Source organism: Mauremys mutica, chromosome 5 (genome assembly GCF_020497125.1).
Source record: "Mauremys mutica isolate MM-2020 ecotype Southern chromosome 5, ASM2049712v1, whole genome shotgun sequence".
Classification (NCBI taxonomy): domain Eukaryota; kingdom Metazoa; phylum Chordata; order Testudines; family Geoemydidae; genus Mauremys; species Mauremys mutica.
In genome coordinates, this window is record NC_059076.1 from 70,628,219 (window position 1) to 70,647,162 (window position 18,944).

Below are 18,944 nucleotides of genomic sequence, written 5' to 3' on the forward strand. Positions count from 1 at the left end.
AGAACATCTGATTATCCGCAATGGATAGATACTGAGAAGCCAGTTTTACAATCATAGCTGCAAACAAGTCTCCTGGTGCCAAGAGAACAGAGAAAAGTTTGTACTGTTAAGAGAACAGAGAAAATAGAGTTTAGTGCCTGGTAAGGCAGTCACACAACAAGGCAATAATTGCAGTTTTTACCTGTGTAAATGACTATGCACGTCAAAGAACAAATCAGCTCCAGACACAAGACTCCAAGGATAAGGTAGAGATACTTCTTACTATAGTTAGGAAAGGAATGCTGAGCTGACAGTATCAGAAGCAGGGCTGCATTTCCTTGGGGGGGGAAAAAAAACAAAACAAAAACCCAGACATGACATTTACATATTTTAGTCTAGCTAATACCCAAAAATGGCTCAAAAATTCCCTCCTCCAATATCTACATCCCAGTGGACCCTTGTTTGTTAGGCTAGATGGATTATAGCTATGGAATGGAAAAACATAACTGATGTGTGATTCAAATTGCATAAAAGAAAGAAAGCTATTCGTAATTACAGTTATTTGTGAAACTGTTAAGTTAGAAGTCCTACTGGACCAGACTGCTTCATTCTATAGTTCTTGAAGCCTTCAAGCGAATGCACAAAATTCAGATAACATTACTGATTTATTGTATGTCATTGTTGGACAAGAATGTTAGACCTATTGTCTAATATTTGACCTTTCAGTACATCAATCTCATTCTACATATCCAATATAGAACTCCAATTATGGGTCAAACACATCATTTCAGTTTAACTTTAAGAGCAGTTGCAAATATTTAAGAGAATTTAATTCTTAAGTATGTGCACATTTTTAAAGACATACACGCAGATCAGAAGTTTTACATACATTACAGCTGAGTGAGTATAACTGTACACATTAGAGCCCATTATCTAAATATGATTTTTACTTGAGTGATGCTTGAAGTTATTTCCCAAATCTAGTCTACCAAGGCACTAGCTTCATTTAATTAAAATCCTTCTTACTTATATAAAGTGCAACAGCTCCAACAGGAGAAATTGTGAGACCCACCCCAAAATATCTAGTAGCTTAGTGGTTAGGCTACTCACCTAGGATGAGGGATACCAAGATCCACTCCCTGTTCCAAAACCAGGCAGAAGAGACATTTGAATTCCCATTCCCCTCCCATGTGTCATCATTTCCATCCCCATACACTTCTTGTGTCAGATATAAAATAGAAACTAAGTTATTCAGAGTAGGAACCATGTCCTTCTTTTGTGCTGTAGAGTTCTAACAACATTCTAGGGAACATAAGAAATCTTTCAGCTGTGAGGTAGGTGTAGAACTCATTTACTACACCTCTACCTCAATAGAACGCTGTCCTCGGGAGCCAAAAAAACCCAAACAAAAACAAAACCAAAAAACCCACACAAAAAATAAAACCTTACTGTGTTATAGGTGAAATCGCGTTATATCAAACTTGCTTTGATCCGCCGGAGTGCGCAGCCCCGCCCTCCCGGAGCACTGCTTTACCCCATTATATCCAAATTTGTGTTATATCGGGTCACAGGTGTACTTTAAAGCAGAGCATGAACAGTATACTATGTTGGATGACTGAACTGTCAAGGCCAAATTGCCACTTTATGACATGTGGCATTACATTTAATTTCCACCTTCACTTCTCAGTAGTGTTTGAGGGAACTTGACCTTCACCCCCAACAAGGAAGTTTGTCTTGGGTGTTTACACACTCGGAATTTTAACCATTGCATATACTAGAAGCCTTAAGCTTGCAAAAGGAATATAGTTAAACATAAGGAAATTAGTACATCAAACTGCAAGACCACACACGTTATGAAGATAACTGAGAGAAGTTTCCATTTCAGCTATTTGAAGCACACTGTGTACTCAGCTTAGGTTTTATTCTCCACAATCAGTGCATTCCTATAAAAAGGATCAGTATTCAAAAGAGCCATGACCATATGATTTTAGGCAAGAATTAAGTTCAGTTTCTGGAAAAAGCTGGACAGCTGCTGGTAGTTAAACTGAGGTGGGGAGGGATAGCTCAGTGGTTTGAGCATTGGCCTGCTAAACCCAGGATTGTGAGCTCAATCCTTGAGGGGGCCACTTAGGGATCTGGGGCAAAAATCAGTAATTGGTCCTGCTAGTGAAGGCAGGGGGCTGGACTCAATGACCTTTCAAGGTCTCTTCCAGTTCTAGGAGATTGGTATATCTCCAATTAGTTATTAATTATTATTATTATAACACTTTCTATGCTTGCCGCCACTAAGAAAAAAGTAAAAATAAAGAACGTACAGAGTTAAAATGCTGCCAAGAATCGTCTTCACCTCAGGGAAAGTAGGGATGAAGTAGCATTCATAACATGAATCCTGCTGCAAATTAAGGAGTTTTATTTTGCTTGAAACTTCAGCAACATGCAATCTAGGCCTGGCCTACACTCAAAAAAAAAAAAAAAAAATCAGGTCAATCTAACTGTATCACTCAGGACTGTGAAAAATCATCATGCCTTGACTGCCACAGTTAGGTCAACCTAACCCCAGTGTATACATGGCTAGATTGATGGAAGAACTCTTCCATCGACCTAGTTACCACCTCGGTGGAAAGGGTTTGCTTCATTATCTCTAATATAGGAAGCATCTATGCTACAGCAGCACACCAGCAGTGTACATATGACCTAAGACATATTAGAAGTTGGAGTATGTGGAAAATGGCAAAGGGGGATGAGACCGCTTCAGACTTTCTTCCATTTTGCAGTTATGGAATGCACCCCTTGGAAACACTCTCCACACATGATCTCTCCATACATTCAAATGGAAAAGTCTGTGCTGTTTCATAATGATAGAGAGTAGACCTCATAATTGTTCCCCACCCCAGCCCTTTTTGTACATGACTGCTTTTCTCCAACCTGAACACCCTTTGCTCTTCAGTTCTGGAGTTTGACTGCAGAGTCAAGATCAGAAGCCTGTGCACTGACTAAGTAGTGCAGACTCTTATTACTATATGAAGCCTACAATGGCTTCAGAAAGTAAAGTCAGCCAAGAGCATTCCTGGGGCCCTATGAATGCATGCAAGTCAGCATTTTAACAGCCAACAGTCCATCAGAAACAGGTTAAAATTACCAAATGCAGCGCATGTTTGCTCTAAGAACATTATGGCTATCACATTTAGTTGATGGGACAAGACATCCAGTCACTGGCTATTATTTCTGAATCTATTTCAACTCAGGTGCATTCTGGCCTGCTGCTCTAGTGATAAAAACAAGAGTAGGGAGGTTTGTATTAAACTATTAAGCACAGCACTCACAAACAAACTAGTGTGCCACACCTTAAAAATTATGAGTTCATAAAGCATAGATAAAGTAGTTCAGTTCACAATATTTGTTGATACAGAATCCATAAAAGAGAAAAATTCAAATCGGTTTCTCACCTGCAGAATGTATAAGGAGTGGCAGCCTTTTAAGATGTCTTGTTGATCGGTAGATCAGGAGGTATCCTCTGCATCTGACTTTACTATGATGATGCTGAACATATCGTTCAAAGACAACATGCAGAATCCACAGAATTACCTTCGCAATGATTATGACACTTTGCACCTTAAGTGGGTTGGTGTAGTTTCCAGGGCATTCATCCTCATTTGGGTTTACATAAGAACAATATATACCTGCTAAAAATACTAAGACAACAAAAGCAACCTGTGAAAGAAGGGAAAGAAAGAAGAAAGACCTTAAGGTTAATAGTTAGAATATAAACAATATTACCAAAATTTAACTACTATGCCTTATTTTCTGGACTAGTTCAAATGAAAGGGGGGGAGGGGAAATCCCTAGAATCCCTAATGCAGTTTTCTAGAAGATACTTCATCCTTGTACAATAAGTACGTTATGTTGCTTCTTCCTGAATACAGAACTGAAATATTTGTTCTGCCTTTTTTGCATCATCATTAAATTTTACCACCTCCATCTACCCGTGGACCAATAACACTGCTAGGATTTTTGTTGTTGTTGTTGTTCCTAGTATACAAGACTAAGACTACGTATTGTCCTCCGCTTTACCAGCGATGGATTTTTCCCAGAGGTCTTTAGCTTCCCTTATTTTATACATTTCATGATTTCTACTTTATGTCAACTACTATCTATTTCTCTTTACATGTGCTATATTGCTTTTGTAATTTATAATTGCTGCCTTCACTGCACCAGGATATACTTTTAGCCAAGCTGTCCTCTTTGTGAAGCTGTGGCTTTTTGGCCACCTAATAAACTCAAAGGACTCTCCCATTTTTCTAATTTTTTCCTCCCAATCAGCGTTGCTCATAATTGTCCTCAGCTTTGGGAAACTAGCCCTTTTGGAACACCAAGTATACATTACTGTTTGGGACTGTCCTCTGGTTGCCCATATTGAATGTAATCAGGTCATGACGGCTGATCTGTAGGTAACCACCAACTTCCAGTCCTGTTGTTAGTGCCATTTTTAAAAAGCAAAAAGCCACCAGAAAGCAGCTTAGTGGACCAAGGCCTTGAGTGGCTGAAGAATCAGATAAGAGGACACAGCTTTTTAGTCAAACATACTTCCTTGTACTGTCTACAAGATGTTTTTTGCAGACTAAGTTGGTGACTCAGGCTTTTTCACGAAGCTGAAGAGGATAGGTATAGGGGCTTTAAAAAAAACAACAGACTAGTTAAAAGGAGGCATTTAAATTATTATTTTACTGCCTTATCCTCTTATGGGATTGTCACAGTCAACAGTAAACTAGTTGTAGCAGTAGGGACCACAATCCCGTAAGAGTGCTCAAATATAATCAACCTGTGAGATAACAAGGTTGGTTTGTTTTTAGTTTATACAGTATATACCAGGTACCTACAAAACTAGTCTACACAATTAAAAACCAAAAAAAAAAAAGTGACAGAGGTTTTGATTCTAAGCCTCCCTGATCTACTAAAATCCTGAACAAGAGCATTTTAAATTCTGAGGAGACCAAACACACACAAAATTGGACTCCAAGCTCTCCAAACCTTTATCCGCAAGTACTTATAATACTAAGCTGCCATTTAATAGTAGGTCCACTTCAGAGTGATCTTAAGTTTGTAGGGAAGAAAGTAAATGCCTTACATTTTTCCCCTCCTCCTATGATTTATATCTTCCATATCCTGTTACAATAATTCTCCACAGTATAAGCTCATGCATTCTAGACAGAGAACTAACAGGACAGACTTCTGCAAATTTTTGACATTTAAAAGCATGTGGATTTAACATGTAGTTTAGTCTTCCTCCTCACCAAAAAACTCTCAGTTAAGGATTCCCATTTTTCTAAGAGATGGTGCCAAGAGTTAATTTAAGTTTATAATCCAAGTGATTTCAGTTTAGAAATCATGAGGGAGAGATAACAGCTAGCTATTTTTTTCTGGGATATTTAATTAAGAAGTGTCCAATAACTACATCTCTACTACCTTAATCCAGGTAATTAATTCTGGACAATACTTTGTTTTATACAACACTTGAACTGGATCCACTCATTAAAAGAACCCCTTGTAATGGAGATCAGCCAGAAATTGTTTTTATGTCTGGAGAGTGGATATGACTTCTCACCCTGCATCTGTTTGAGAAAGTTAGTTATGGCACTAAACTACCATTATAATAATTACCGATACTCATAGCTCTTCATCCTTCCATTTCCAAATTCATCCTTACACTTCAGAATACTAAAAAGTTTCATTGCCATTTTACAGATTTAAAAAGCACATAGAAAAAGATTAAGTGATTTACCCAAGGTGTCACAGCCTGTCAGTGTGAAAGCCATGAATAAAATTCAGATTTTCCATCTTCCAGCCCAGTGTCTTGTCCACTAGTCATGTAATTTAGAATGCCACTCATTTTTATTGTGTCCAGTTACTTAAGTGGTATTTTTAATACCTTTGCTGTTTCTCAAGTATTCCAACATGGAACTATAGGTACGTATATTTTAAATTACCAGGATTAGGATGGAAACTGAGCAAATATTATGCAGTGTGTACATCCTCAGAATTGACTGGAGAGGGAAGGATGGCCTAATGTTTATGGTAATGAGACTTGGGAGATCTGGGTTTGATTCCCTACTGTGCCACAAACTTCCTGTGTGAGCTTTGCAAAGTCTCTCTGGGGCTCAGTTCCCCATCTATGAGAAAGAAGGGGATAATAGCACTTCTCTATCTCCCATGAATGCTGCAAGGACAAATGCATTAAAAATTGTTAAGTGCTTGGTGTGACGTTGTGCAGTCTATATGGTTTTATAAAAATATGGTAATGAGTGAATGTAATGTAACTGGAATATGCTTCATGCAAAAGGTCTCTTGTAAGGTATCATTACAAAGCTTATAATCTACTGAGTGTGATCATCCTATTTGTATAAATGTACCGCTCTTGTATCTGGGACTAGAAATATGAAATAGAACTCTGAGGGCCTATTGTAATTATGCAAAGTGTGGGCCATTAATGGTAGTTTGGAATCTTAATGGCTCCCATCAACCAGGACAATTGACTAGGGCTCTGTTTGCAAGCAAGCCTTCCTGTGAGTCAGGCTGGGAGGAATGAAGGCTTGGGGTCTTACAGTGACATGTGATCATGTCACATGAACTGGAATCCATCTTTAACCTGGTGCTTTTCCAGTGAGGGGTGGTGGAAACCCAAAGAGAGACACAAAGGATTCCCGCCTTATGCAAAAGATTTAAAAAGGGGTGGAACAGAACAAAGAGGAGAGCCATCATGAAGAATCCTCTAGCTACCACCTGAGCTGGAACAAGAGCTGTACCAGGGGAAATAATTGTGCCCATGCCTGGAAAGTGTCCAGTCTGAGGGAAAAAAAAAAACTTACTGAAGCATCTCTGAGGGTGAGATGATCTGTATTCAGTTTGATTAGACATAGATTTGCACATTTTATTTTATTTTGCTTGGTGACTTACTTTGTTCTGTCTGTTACTACTTGGAACCACTTAAATCCTACTTTCTGTATTTAATAAAATCACTTTTTACTTATTAATTAACTCAGATTATGTATTAATACCTGGGGGGGGGGGAAAAACAGCTGTGCGGATCTATCAGTGTTATAGAGGGTGAACAATTTATGCGTTTACCCTGCATAAGCTTGATACAGGGTAAAACGGATTTATTTGGGTTTAGACCCCATTAGGAGTTGGGTATCTGAGTGCTAAAGACAAGCACACTTCTGTGAGCTGCTTTCAGACAAACCTGCAGCTTTGGGGCAAGTAATTCAGACCCTGGGTCTTTGTTGGAGCAGACGGGAGTGTCTGGCTCGGCAAGACAGGGTGCTGGGGTTCCGAGCTGGCAGGGAAGGCAGGAGCAGAGGTAGTCTTGGCACATCAGGTGTCAGCTCCCAAGGGGGTTTCTGTGATTTAACCCATCACACTTGGATAATATGGTAGTGGAGTGAAATAGATAGATCAATATTCCAGAAGGTCAACCGATCAATTTGACATACTCAGTAAAGGTTCAGTTTTGAGGTAAAGGAAAGTTAAATGCTTATGGATGCATAGGTGAGAATGGAGCTGGAGTCTCTGGAAAGCAAAAAGAAGGTTGCAAAGGGAGTTAATCTGAGGTTTTAAGCATGCAAATTTGTGAAAATTGATTTCAAGAGGACTTTGAGTTTGACAGGAGGTAAAGCATTCTGGACATCTGGTTTGGAGTAGCAGGACTCCCTCAGACAACCAGATGATTGAGTGTTCCTTCCTTTTCCCTCCCTCCCACTCCCCAGCCTTCTCTGCTCCCCAAACTTAGCAGTTTAAGAGCTACATGTACAAGTTACTGGGTAATGAATGTTCCCTATTCCCTCCTGCCTCAACGATATGATCCGTAAGACACTCATTTGGTTGCCACCATTTTCCCCCAAACCCTTGCCAACCTAGGTAGGCTCCTGCCATTCTCCCCCCAGCTTGAGAAGACCCCTCTGTCCCAAGTGATGAGTATCTGGATGGTGTGAGAAAGGGATAGTGAGAAAAATTCAGATGGAGCTGTGCTTGAGAACACCAGTTAAAGCTTGTCAGAGAGAAGCCATATTTTAAATGTTTCTAGTTACCAACATGCAGGGAGTTTAGGGCTTGTCTACATACAGAAGTTACACCAACTACATTGATTTCTAAATTGACATTATGCACTCTTAAATTGGTTTAAGAGTTTCCACACAAGGGAGTTGCTCAAATCTAGGGAAGTCCATTTTAGGAAACTGATTTAGTTGATATGTAGACTGAGCCTTTAAAACAAACAAAAAAAGGGAAGGAGTGCTGCAGATGTGACATTAATGCATTGTCCACATTAGATCTACCCAAATTCTGTTAAACACACTGATATAGTTACATCAGTCCAAGTTTCCTTACAGATGAGGCCTAAGACTTTTTTTCCTAACCTGAGCAGATGGAAGGTGGGCTAGGACAACAAGTCAGGAATCTTTATCAGGCACTAGAAGTAGTTGAGTACAGACAAGGCTAAATTTACTAGAACTAACTAAGAAGCAAGTCAAAAATTTAGATTGGATTAGTGTTTAACATTACTAAATCTTTTAAATCAACTTTACACAAGTTTAAGTACAGCAATGTTTTCTTGGTCCTGAGGCAACATCCTAATTTAAATGTCATTTTGCAGCACTGACATTATCCAACACACTCAAGCTAAATTACTTCTTATCTGACTAGATTAGAAATTACTTGCCATATCCATGTGAGTGAGAAGCTTGTAGTGTTAGGATGGAATGTTTAAAATACAAGGTAAGAGGAGTATGCAACACAAGTTACTTCTCTCCATCCCCACAATCCCTGCTTTATATCACAGCTGGAGAACCAGAATTTCCCATTATCTCCTCATATCCAAGTTAATTTAAAAAAAAAAATCTGATGATTCTTCCCCAAACTTACATGTATAAGCAACAGAAAATTGGCAACCAAGACTGTAGGAATAGCATGGAATCTCGGTCTCAATTGGGAATGTAATGCATGAGGTGGAAGAAGTGGTGCATCAAGTAGAGGATCATCTTCTGTGCTCTGCGTTATCTCCAAGGAACCCTGAAATTTAATCATGAGTTTCAGATTAATTTTCCCACATTAATCTTTCAATGGGTGTTTCCAAGGCAGGCCATCTTCTTGTACCACAAAATTTCAAACAGCTTTAACTTTCTGGGAGAACACGGAATTAAGTAATTTAAACTAATCATTAGGTCATTAAGAACTGACATGGCAGATATCATGCCATTTGGCTAGTTCAAGAATGGCTGTACTGCTATTGAGGACCTTTAGTCTTCAAAATACTTTTCAAATATTTGAGTGTAATTGAGACTTCGACACCTCCACATTTAAGAAGCAGCGGAACACCTCTTCAACCACACTGAAATCTCAACCAAGGAAAAGACCACCACCACAAGAGGTAACTTTACTGCTTCCAGCTCAGGGAACAGTGAAAAGCAAAGTAGCCTGCTGCCATATACTAAGCTTGTCTACTTTGGATGAGGTTAGAATTTGCATTTTAGCATGCTCATCCTATGATAAGTTAATAGAATGTTATGTCTTGTCCACACTAGAAGTCTGTCATGTTAAATATAAAATAAAATACAGAGAAGCAGTCCTGGTCCCCTTCCCCATTTCTGCTACAGAAGAGATCTGAGTGCATACATATGCTATGATGTGACAGATAACAGGAACCTAGCACTTATAGGGGTGAACAGACCTTCAAATGGAAACCATGTCACTTTCCAGGAAGGCCTAGGAGCTGCAGCCCAACATGGTACCAGAATCCCCCAGATTTCTTGGGCCCAGTAACCTCACCCATCACATACAGTTTCAATGGTTCAATAGTTCATCTGATCATCTCATCCAGGCAGTGTTAAAATCCATCCTATCAGGACAGTGAGCAACCAAAGCCCTAAAGACTCCAGAACCCGCTAGGTTTTCAGCTCTAAATATAAGGCCATCATCTAAATATAAGGCCAAGTTACAATAAGCTAATCCAGATACCTTCACCCCAAGCCTTCCACATCAACCAAGAAAATCACCAAGGTTCACAGATGACCTGTGGGAGATGAAGTGCAGAGTAAGTAGTTTAGAAAGCCATTGGGGCAAAGGAAAGAAAACCCCCACACAAAACTCTGAACTCCTCTGCCAATAGTGCAGACACTTACATGACTGCATCACTGCCTTAAAGGAGGCAAAACTAGCCCCTGCAATTAACATGGCAGAATCACAACAAGCAGAGCTATATTGCTTGGTCAACTCGCTAAGTCAACCCATAACCTCTCTCACTGTGGCTGATGCTTGGGTAACATACCTCATTGATATGGTCAGTGAAGTAGATAGAGAGCCAACTGGGATAGAAAATGCCATCCTAACAAGCATTCCTAACTGAGTTTGTCCCACATGCTGAAGCTAAAGAAGCTGGGGGGAAGAAGAGAGTATTAAAGCCTCAACCTGCTGAACTGATTTATGCATCTCCCAGCTGGCAAAAACCAGTGAAGAACAAATAGTCAATGCTCCTTCAGAGAAGCACATCAATCAAACTCCATGAAAAATGAGCTTTGGTCACACTATACTGCAAGACACCAATACTCAACTCTGAAGATCTTTCCAACTACCATCCTGTTTCCTAGCCTCTCATTACATCAAATAAAATGCACTAACACTGTGCTCCCATGTTACTATAATACAAATGAAATCAGAAGTGTGAATATTCACCTTCAACTGACTGAAGAGTACAAGATGTGGGTGTAATTTTGCAAGTTTCATGTGAACAGCAAAAAATACCTACAAGTATGTATCACTTCCCCCTCTTACCAGCACTACTAACCCATGACAAGTCTGTTTTCAGACATTACTCTTTGCTACTGTAGTCAGCATAGTACTCTTCGGTTTTACATGAATGGCTAAATCTGATGGCTTCTAAGATACCCTGATGGCATGAGAATTAATTGACAAGTGATCTGTCAGAACAGGTATCATTACAGTGCAGTTCACTTATTGAGGCCTGGGCTACCTTTCTAGGTCAAAGCAAGGGGGGGCACCCTCAGGAAGAGAAAGATGCAGGGAAATCACATTTGTGGCTTGCTACTGCAGTTATGGTTTCAAGAGTACAAAAACATCTCTTTATACTAATTCTAGTTACTCTCACACCATAGATCCCCAGCTTCCAAAACCCTCTAGCCACATTTCCATGCCAGAATCAGAAGTTATCTACATTTTGTTTGTAGAGATTGTGCATCTGGGTAGCCAAATGCACAGATTTTAAAATTTTATTAAAGCTAATGTTAAAAAAATTATATAATATATAGGTTGGGAAGAGTGTCTGTACATCTGGGTATAGTGCTTATATTATCCACAAATATAAAGTTAGTTTTTAAAAGTCATATGATACATAAGAGTACATAATCAGCAATCACCCAAATTTAGTTGACTAGATTTAACAATACAGTTTAGATATTAGAAACTGAATATTTGGGTACATCACTCATGAAAAGTTGTACAGAGATTTGGTTGTGAAAAGCAAAATATATCAATGAATGGAGATTGTCCCTCAGTAATTGAGGAGTAGGTTGGTCGTCTATTTAGAAAATACAATACATGAGGAAAGTATTGGTTACTTTCCTGACTGCACTTCTCATTGGCACTCCAGCTCATCCCTCCTGGTATTGCTGATGTCCAGTGATGTGTACTATATTGATGTCCCTTGACCACCTGACTGCGTCCGACACTATGAGTTGCTGCATCAGCTGAACCGAGTGTTGACCGATTCCACATTCTCTCAGCACTCGCTCATTACTGGGGTCCCATGAGCCTAAAGCTCTGACAATCAGTGCAGGTGTCTGGACCTGGTAACCCTTAGCTCTCCAGGTTTCAGCTAAAGGAGCATATTTGTCTACCTTTTGAGCTCAGGCATCGTGGAAGACCGGGGTCCTGGTCTCGAAGGGCACTGTACTGTATCAACAGCTTATATATTTTAAGGTCAGAGTCTTTTGTGTATTAAACAGAGAACTTAAGTTTCATGGCCATTCCACTTCCTCCACGTCCTTCTTAAGGAAGCAGCATTACCAAGTTTGGTACTATAGATCAGGCAGGGGTGAGCTGCAGACGGTTCGCAACGGTTCGCGCGAACCGTTTGCTAAAATTAGACGCCGGACAGAGAACCGGATGCTAAAGTTCTCTGTCCGGCGTCTAATTTTAGCAAACGGTTCGCGCGAACCGTTGCGAATTCTGCCTCCACCTCCTGCCATGAAGCTCCTCCTTGCTTCTCCTCCCCCATGGCTTCCCACGAATCAGCTGTTCGCGCGGGAAGCCTGGGAGGGCTGAGAAGCAAGCAGGCTTCCCCGGCCCAGGAAGAGGACGCTGAGGTAGGAAACGGGGGGGGCGTGTGCCCCGGCCGGTCCTCGGCCGCGGCCCGTCCCCGCCTCCCCGGCCGCGACCATGCCCGGCCCCCCGGCCCCGGGTCCCCCCGCGTTCCCGTCCCCGCGTTCCCGGCCGCGACCCTGCCCGGCCCCGGCCCCCGTCCCTGGGTCCCCGCCCGACCCTCACCGGCTGCGGCACAGCCCCGCGTCCCCCCCCCCCCGTCCCCGGCCGCGACCCTCCCTGGCCCCGTGTCCCCGACTCCCCCCGAACCCCTCCCCGGCCGCCCGGCTCCAGCCGCACCCTCCCCGGGTCCCCGCCCGACCCTCCCTGGCCGCGCCCCCCCCCTCCCCGCGTTCCCGGCCCCGCGGGCCCGGCCGGCCCCCTGACCGCCCCCCCCCCGTCCCCGGGTCCCCGCCCGACCCTCCCTGGCCGCGCTCCCCCCCCGCGTTCCCGGCCCCGCGTTCCCGGCCGCGACCCTGACCGGCCCCCCCCGGCCCCGGGTCCCCGCCCGACCCTCACTGGCTGCGGCACGGCCCTGCGTCCCCGAACCCCCCCCCCGAACCCCTCCCCGGCCGCCGGGCTCCGGCCGCACCCTCCCCGGGTCCCCGCCCGACCCTCCCTGGCTGCGCCCCCCCCTCCCCGCGTTCCCGGCCCCGCGTTCCCGGCCGTGACCCTGACCGGCCCCCCCCCCCCGTCCCCAGGTCCCCGCCCAACCCTCCCTGGCCGCGCGCCCCCCGCGTTCCCGGCCGCGACCTGGCCCGGCCCCCCCCCATCCCCGGGTCCCCGCCCGACCCTCACCGGCTGCGGCACGGCCCCGCGTCCCCGACCCCCCCCGAACCCCTCCCCGGCCGCTCGGCTCCGGCTGCAACCCCCCGCCGGCCCTGCCGTGCCCCCACCTACCGGGATGCTCGGCTCTGGACACGGCCCCCCACCTCCAGCCCGCCCTGGCCCTGTGGCTCCAGCTGCCCCTGCTGTTTTGCCAGGGGGCCGGGCTCCGGCAGCGCGGGTCTGGGCGTGGCGGCGGCCCCGGCTGCCCGGCTCCAGCTCTGGCCGCAGCCCTCCCTGGCTCCACCCGGCCAGCCACCTGGCTCCGGCCGCTGGGCTCCCGCCAAATCCTCCGGCCGCGCGACTCCTGTCCCGGCCCAGCCACGTCCAGGCAGCGCGGTAAGGGGGCAGGGAGGGGGTGTTGGAGAGGGGGTGGGGGGTGGGGGGGTCAGAGGGCAGGGAACAGGGGGATTGAATGGGGGCAAGGGTCCCGGGGAGCAGTCAGGAAAGAGCAGGGTTGGATGAGGTGGTGGGGGCACTCAGGGACAGAGAGAAGGGGTAGTTGTATGGGGTAGGGGTTCTGGGGGGCCATTGAGAATGAGAGGAGGGGTTGGGTGGGGCGGCAAGGGGCAGTCAGGGGACAGGGAAGGGGGGGATGGGTCAGGGGTCTCGGAGTGTGTGTGTCAAGGAACATGAGGGGTTGGATGGGGCATGACCCCCCCCCCGGAGCGGGGGGGAAGGAGGGAACCCGTTGTTAAAATTTTGGAGGGAGGAGGGAACCGGTTGTTAAAAATTTGGCAGCTCATCACTGAGATCAGGGGTCCCCAACACGGTGACAACGGGCACCACGGGGGCATCTAAATGCGCCCACGTCCTGACCGGTGGTCAAGCATCCACCGAAATTCAGCAGCGACGCCTCTGGATGATGCTGCTTGCTGCCGACAAGCGACGTCATCCAGAGGCATGGCTGCCGCAATGCTGCCGAATTTCGGCGGCATTTCGGCGGATACTCGACCACCACCATGGTCCTTCGTCTGGTGCCCGCCAGACGAAAAAGGTTGGGGACCACTGCTATAGATAAAATTTGGGTGGGGGTTGGGGCTGTTATTTAAATTTATGCAGCAAAGTTGTTTCTGTGATGTATCTTTGTCTTTCATATACAAAGACACACACACACACACACACACGATAGATAGATAGATAGATAGATATAAACACACATACACATACATACACACACACAGAAGTGGTATCCTACAAGTGATTTGTTTGAAAAAATCAGTCATGCATCAAAATAGCAGTCAGTATTTTACATGCTTACCAAAAAAAGCAAATAGTGTTCCGTATTAGAGCCCAAATGAAACAGGAAGAGATTATGTAGGAACATAAATAAAAAGCCTCTGTCCTAAAAGCCTTTTCAGAAAGAGTTTTAAATTGTTTAGTTTTGGAGTTTAACATAACAACAACTCCTTCCTACAAAAGCCCATTTGATTCCACCTACAATTATCTTTTAGCTGCTCTCAATCCTGTTGACTCACCCCTCCACATGTATTTCAATTCACTATGGGAGTTCCCCACTAGCATCCATCCCCACAGGCCTCTTCAGCCCATTCATATAGCGTTCTGAAAACTGAGAAGCTACACAAAACCACAAACAGAAGACTCCTCTGTTGAATAAACTTTGTTATAATTTGTATATATAATAAATCTGTTTGGTTTTCTAATAAACAAATTCAGGCTGCCTTTTGTTTTCCAACACATCAGTTTAAAAGACAGTTTGAAGGTGTAAGTTACTTGTATGCCGTTGGACCTACCTTGTAAGGAAGATTTCCTAAGTCATTTAAAAATAACTAATAGTTAAAAAACCAGGGCAGGGGGAGTGAGGGGAAGAGTAAACCACCAACAGTAAGATTACCTGCTGGATGCTAGTTTGTTGTTATAGGCACTTATCGCCTGCTTTTTTAAAAAGCCTCCAGAGCACTTTTACAAGAGTAGAATCATTAGTCTGACTGTGCAGTTGGGGAAACTGAGGTACATGTCACATGATGAGAAGTCTGTGCAGGGCTGGCCAAGAGAGGACCCAGCCCCATGACTTCCCGTGCAGGATCCACGGGCCCCCGCTCCTAAGAGACAGGGGAGGCGCAGCCAAAAGTGAAAACTTGGATCTGCGCTGTGAACCTCCCTCCTTATGACCCAGGGACTCTACCGATTGCCGCCAAGCCTGCATTTGCGGAACGGAGAACTCCACAGCGCGCTCTAGGGGGCTGCCACCCGAGCCCGGGGGCCCAACCCCCCGCAGCACATCGCACAGCCACGCCCCCCGCGAGCCCTGGGGACCCCCGCGTGCTGCGCCGGCCGGGCAGAGCCCCGGTGCTCACGTTATCCAGCTCCCGCTGCGGCCCCGCAGCTGCTTCCGCCGCCATCTCCGCCAGCTGCCGGGCTGGGCTCCCCGGCTGTAGCGCCCCCACCGCAGTCCCCAGCTCTATTAACGGGCAACTCCTCCTCCCGCAGCGGGCGGGCGGGCGCGGCCTCCCCGGTGCAGCCCAGGCCTGAGCCTGCCCCGCCTGCCGCTACCCGCCTTAAGCCCGCCCCCACGCCAGCCTCGCCCCACCCGCCGGCCGGCCCGCGCTCCCTGGCGGTGATTTCTAGGCAACCGGGCTCCCGCCTGCCTCTTCTGCGCCGGCTCCCGGCTGCTTTAGCCGAGGCAGCAGCGGCTCTGTCATAGGTAGCGCACGGGGAGGTCGGGGCTCGGCCCTGGTGCCGGCCGGGTACGCACCCCTGGGCTGCAGTGTCCCGGCTGGCTGGGAAGCTACTGTGCAACACCCAGCCAACTGGCTTTGAGCTTTGCCGCTGGTTTGACCCAGCTATTATAGCATTAGCATCATAGAAGATTAGGGTTGGAAGGGATCTCAGGAGGTCATTGAGTCCAACCCCTGCTCAAAGCAGGACCAGTTCCAACTAAATCATCCCAGCCAAGGCTTTGTCAAGCTGGGCCTTAAAAACCTCTAAGCTTTGTATTGAAGTACCGGGTCACAGCTCAAGCCTGGGTGCTACTTGCTGTACAAACAGGGGAGACAGTCCCTGACCCCCACAAATTCAAAGCAAACCCCAGAGTTCTATGAGCCCATTAGGGGAACCTGCTCAAGATTGCTCAGCTCCAGGACTGGCTTTAGCATGGGTTCATGTGCACCCATGGAAATCATGAAACCCAGGGTGCCAAACCCAAGTGGTGATCTGCTCCAACCCTGTGTGCCAGGTAGCAAAGCCTGGTAGCGGGATCCAAGCCCAGCTCTGCCTTGCAGTAGAGGGCTTGTTGTCCAACCCTGACCCCTTTCTCTCCATACCAGGCTGGGATTAAAGGTGCAGGGGGTACTTCTGTAGGTTTTCTCTGTTTCCCCTTTACTACAGGATGGGGCACACATTGAATCAGGAGGCTATATCCACCCTTGCCCAGCTCAGTCACCCACAGAAGGGATATGCTTTCTCACTCCTTGCTAGAGGGCAAATCCCATTGATGGCCATCTGCTACGTGTGGCATGGCCAGTGGGACTGCGACTATGCAAATCCACTCACTGAATGTGGGGGGGTTGTCTCAGCAGACTCCTTGACAACCCCAATCATGCAGCTCTTGCACAGGTGATCTGTCACCCACTGTGGGATTTCTCCATCCTTCCTGACCATGACACAATTCCGCTGCATGATGCTTGCCTGGGTTGATAGGCATGGATGTGAAAGGTATTGATAGTTACAACACAGGCAACTGTAGTGCACATTTCCCTGCCAACATGCCTGTTCTGGAGCAACCAGAACTACTAGTTTGAGATGTCATTACATTTCCACACCCATTCATTCAGATGAGGCAGCTAATAAGGAGCCCTATAAGGATTCCAACTAGTGCCAATTATTATGGTGTTCTTGGGAATGTGGGTACTCTTAAATTGGTTTGAATGCATTATTTTAGTTTAGCTTAAGTCAGTTAATTACTGACTTGTCAAATCAATATAGGGCATTTTAATGACGAACATTTCTAAACTAATTTAGTTAAAATGGTACAACTTTTGTTTGCAGATAAGACCCAAAGCCCCCTAACATTGCTCTGGGAATAGTACATGTAAATGTAATTTATATCTACATTAAGGCCTCTTTTTGCAGTGAAAGTAAGAGCAGTGGCCTTAGTGAAAATGAGAGTCAGATTCAAACATATGAAGGAGGTATGAAATGTATTTACATTCGTTGGTAGCTGGAACTGTTCTTTTTAATTAATGAAGTCTGGCTTTTTAATATTTCAATCTTATATTGATAAATTCAGAGTAAGTCCAGATCCTCAAAAGAATAAAAGAAAGAAGAGAAAAAAAATACACAATCTCTATGAATAGATATAGCTTGAATAGAAGAAATTAGTGAGACCCAAGTTCCCGCTCTCTGGGATTTTCAAATTCTCTTCCCTGATTGGTCCTTTGGTCAGGTGTTTCACCAGGTCTGTGTTAACCCTTTACAGGTAGACCTTAACCCTTAACTAACTACTTATGACATCCTCATCGGTATTTAGGCATCTAACTCCTATTGAAATCAATGGGAACTAGGCACCTAAATATCTTTGAGATTCTGAGCCTGAGAGTCTGCAGATGGAGTGTGTCTAGTAGTTAGACTAGGGAACAGAGAGATACTACTTCTAGATTTGCCCCTAATTTCTTGTGCCACTTTGGTTGTCACTTAAACTCTCTCTGCCTCAGTTTATCCATCTATAAAATGAGGATAATACATACCTCCTAAAACCATTGTGAGGTTTAATTCTACTTGATCATAGCCAAAAAGTGAGAACCAAAGTTTGGCTTAATAAATATTTGTAAAGTGCTTTGGGGATTTATATGTGCAGATAGATAGTATATTAATACAAAAACTATTATTACATTAAGCAAGTGATCTATCACCATTTCAGATTCGCTTGTTCACAGGTAGAAGCAGCGTTTGTAGGTGCCTGTATCAGGCTTTTTTGCCAAAAAAAAAACAAAAAAAACCCCCACCATTGCTACCAGTGGTTCAAGTTAAACAGAAGCATTAATAGTCAGTGTGAGCCACTATGGGCAGGAAACTGGTGCCACTTTAGGTGAATTTTATGTTTTCTATGCCTATGAAAAAATTTAGGACTTGTTTTGTAAAAGCATACAGCTCACAGCTGAACAGCCTTGGATTTGGATTTTGAATTTAGTATAGGTGTCATTTGAGCTGATGCCAATGAAGAAATATGAAAGATAATCAAAGAGATTAAGTGGTTTAGCACAGTTGTTCTAAAAGCTATGAACAAAGAAGATGAAATCCTGGGGCCTGATTCACCACTAGGTGACACAATTTTTTTCCCCTTGTAAGTCCAATTGTATTAGAATTACAATAATAGTTATAGAAGCATTTCTTTTCATCCTTGCCTCCTTCAATAAATGTTGCTTTTTACTTGGTATATTCTGATTCCAAAATGTAAGTATTTACATGTATCTTTTACAATGTTTTAAGATGAGAATATACCTATAATTCTTTTATAGCGATTCATGTCACCAGCAAATTAAAATATGCTAATACAGTAGCTAAGTAGCTGTCTATTTTCCTATGCCAGTTCAGTGGAAATTTTGTGATACTAGCCCCAGATGGTCAAATAGTTAAAATTTGAGTCTATTCTCTAATCTACAAATACACACTGCTGCATAATTTGAATAATCTACTCAGGAGGTTGCACAGGGATATGTAATAGAGAATTTACATGGTGTAGCTTATTATGCAATTGCCTATCTGAGACCTGGTCTACAGTTAAAATTTAGATTTACCTAGTTATATCATTCAGAGGT

General features: G+C 44.6%; 1 protein-coding gene across 2 annotated transcripts in view; it reads right to left on the reverse strand.

Annotated features, from left to right (window-relative positions):
• The window catches only part of TMEM192 (transmembrane protein 192), a 30,234-nt gene extending 14,582 nt beyond the window's left edge, over positions 1 to 15,652 (reverse strand). The window contains exons 1-4 of one of the 2 annotated variants that reach the window (XM_045018511.1): positions 15,486 to 15,650; positions 8,893 to 9,039; positions 3,426 to 3,690; positions 182 to 316 (exon numbers count right to left, since the gene is read on the reverse strand). In XM_045018511.1, the coding sequence (XP_044874446.1) occupies positions 182 to 316; positions 3,426 to 3,690; positions 8,893 to 9,039; positions 15,486 to 15,530 (592 nt within the window). In that variant the 5' untranslated portion in view covers positions 15,531 to 15,650. Of the gene's footprint in view, positions 1 to 181; positions 317 to 3,425; positions 3,691 to 8,892; positions 9,040 to 15,485 lie in introns of both variants that reach the window. The other variant, XM_045018512.1, reaches the window with a different exon arrangement.
• Between the last annotated feature and the right edge of the window lie 3,292 nt (positions 15,653 to 18,944).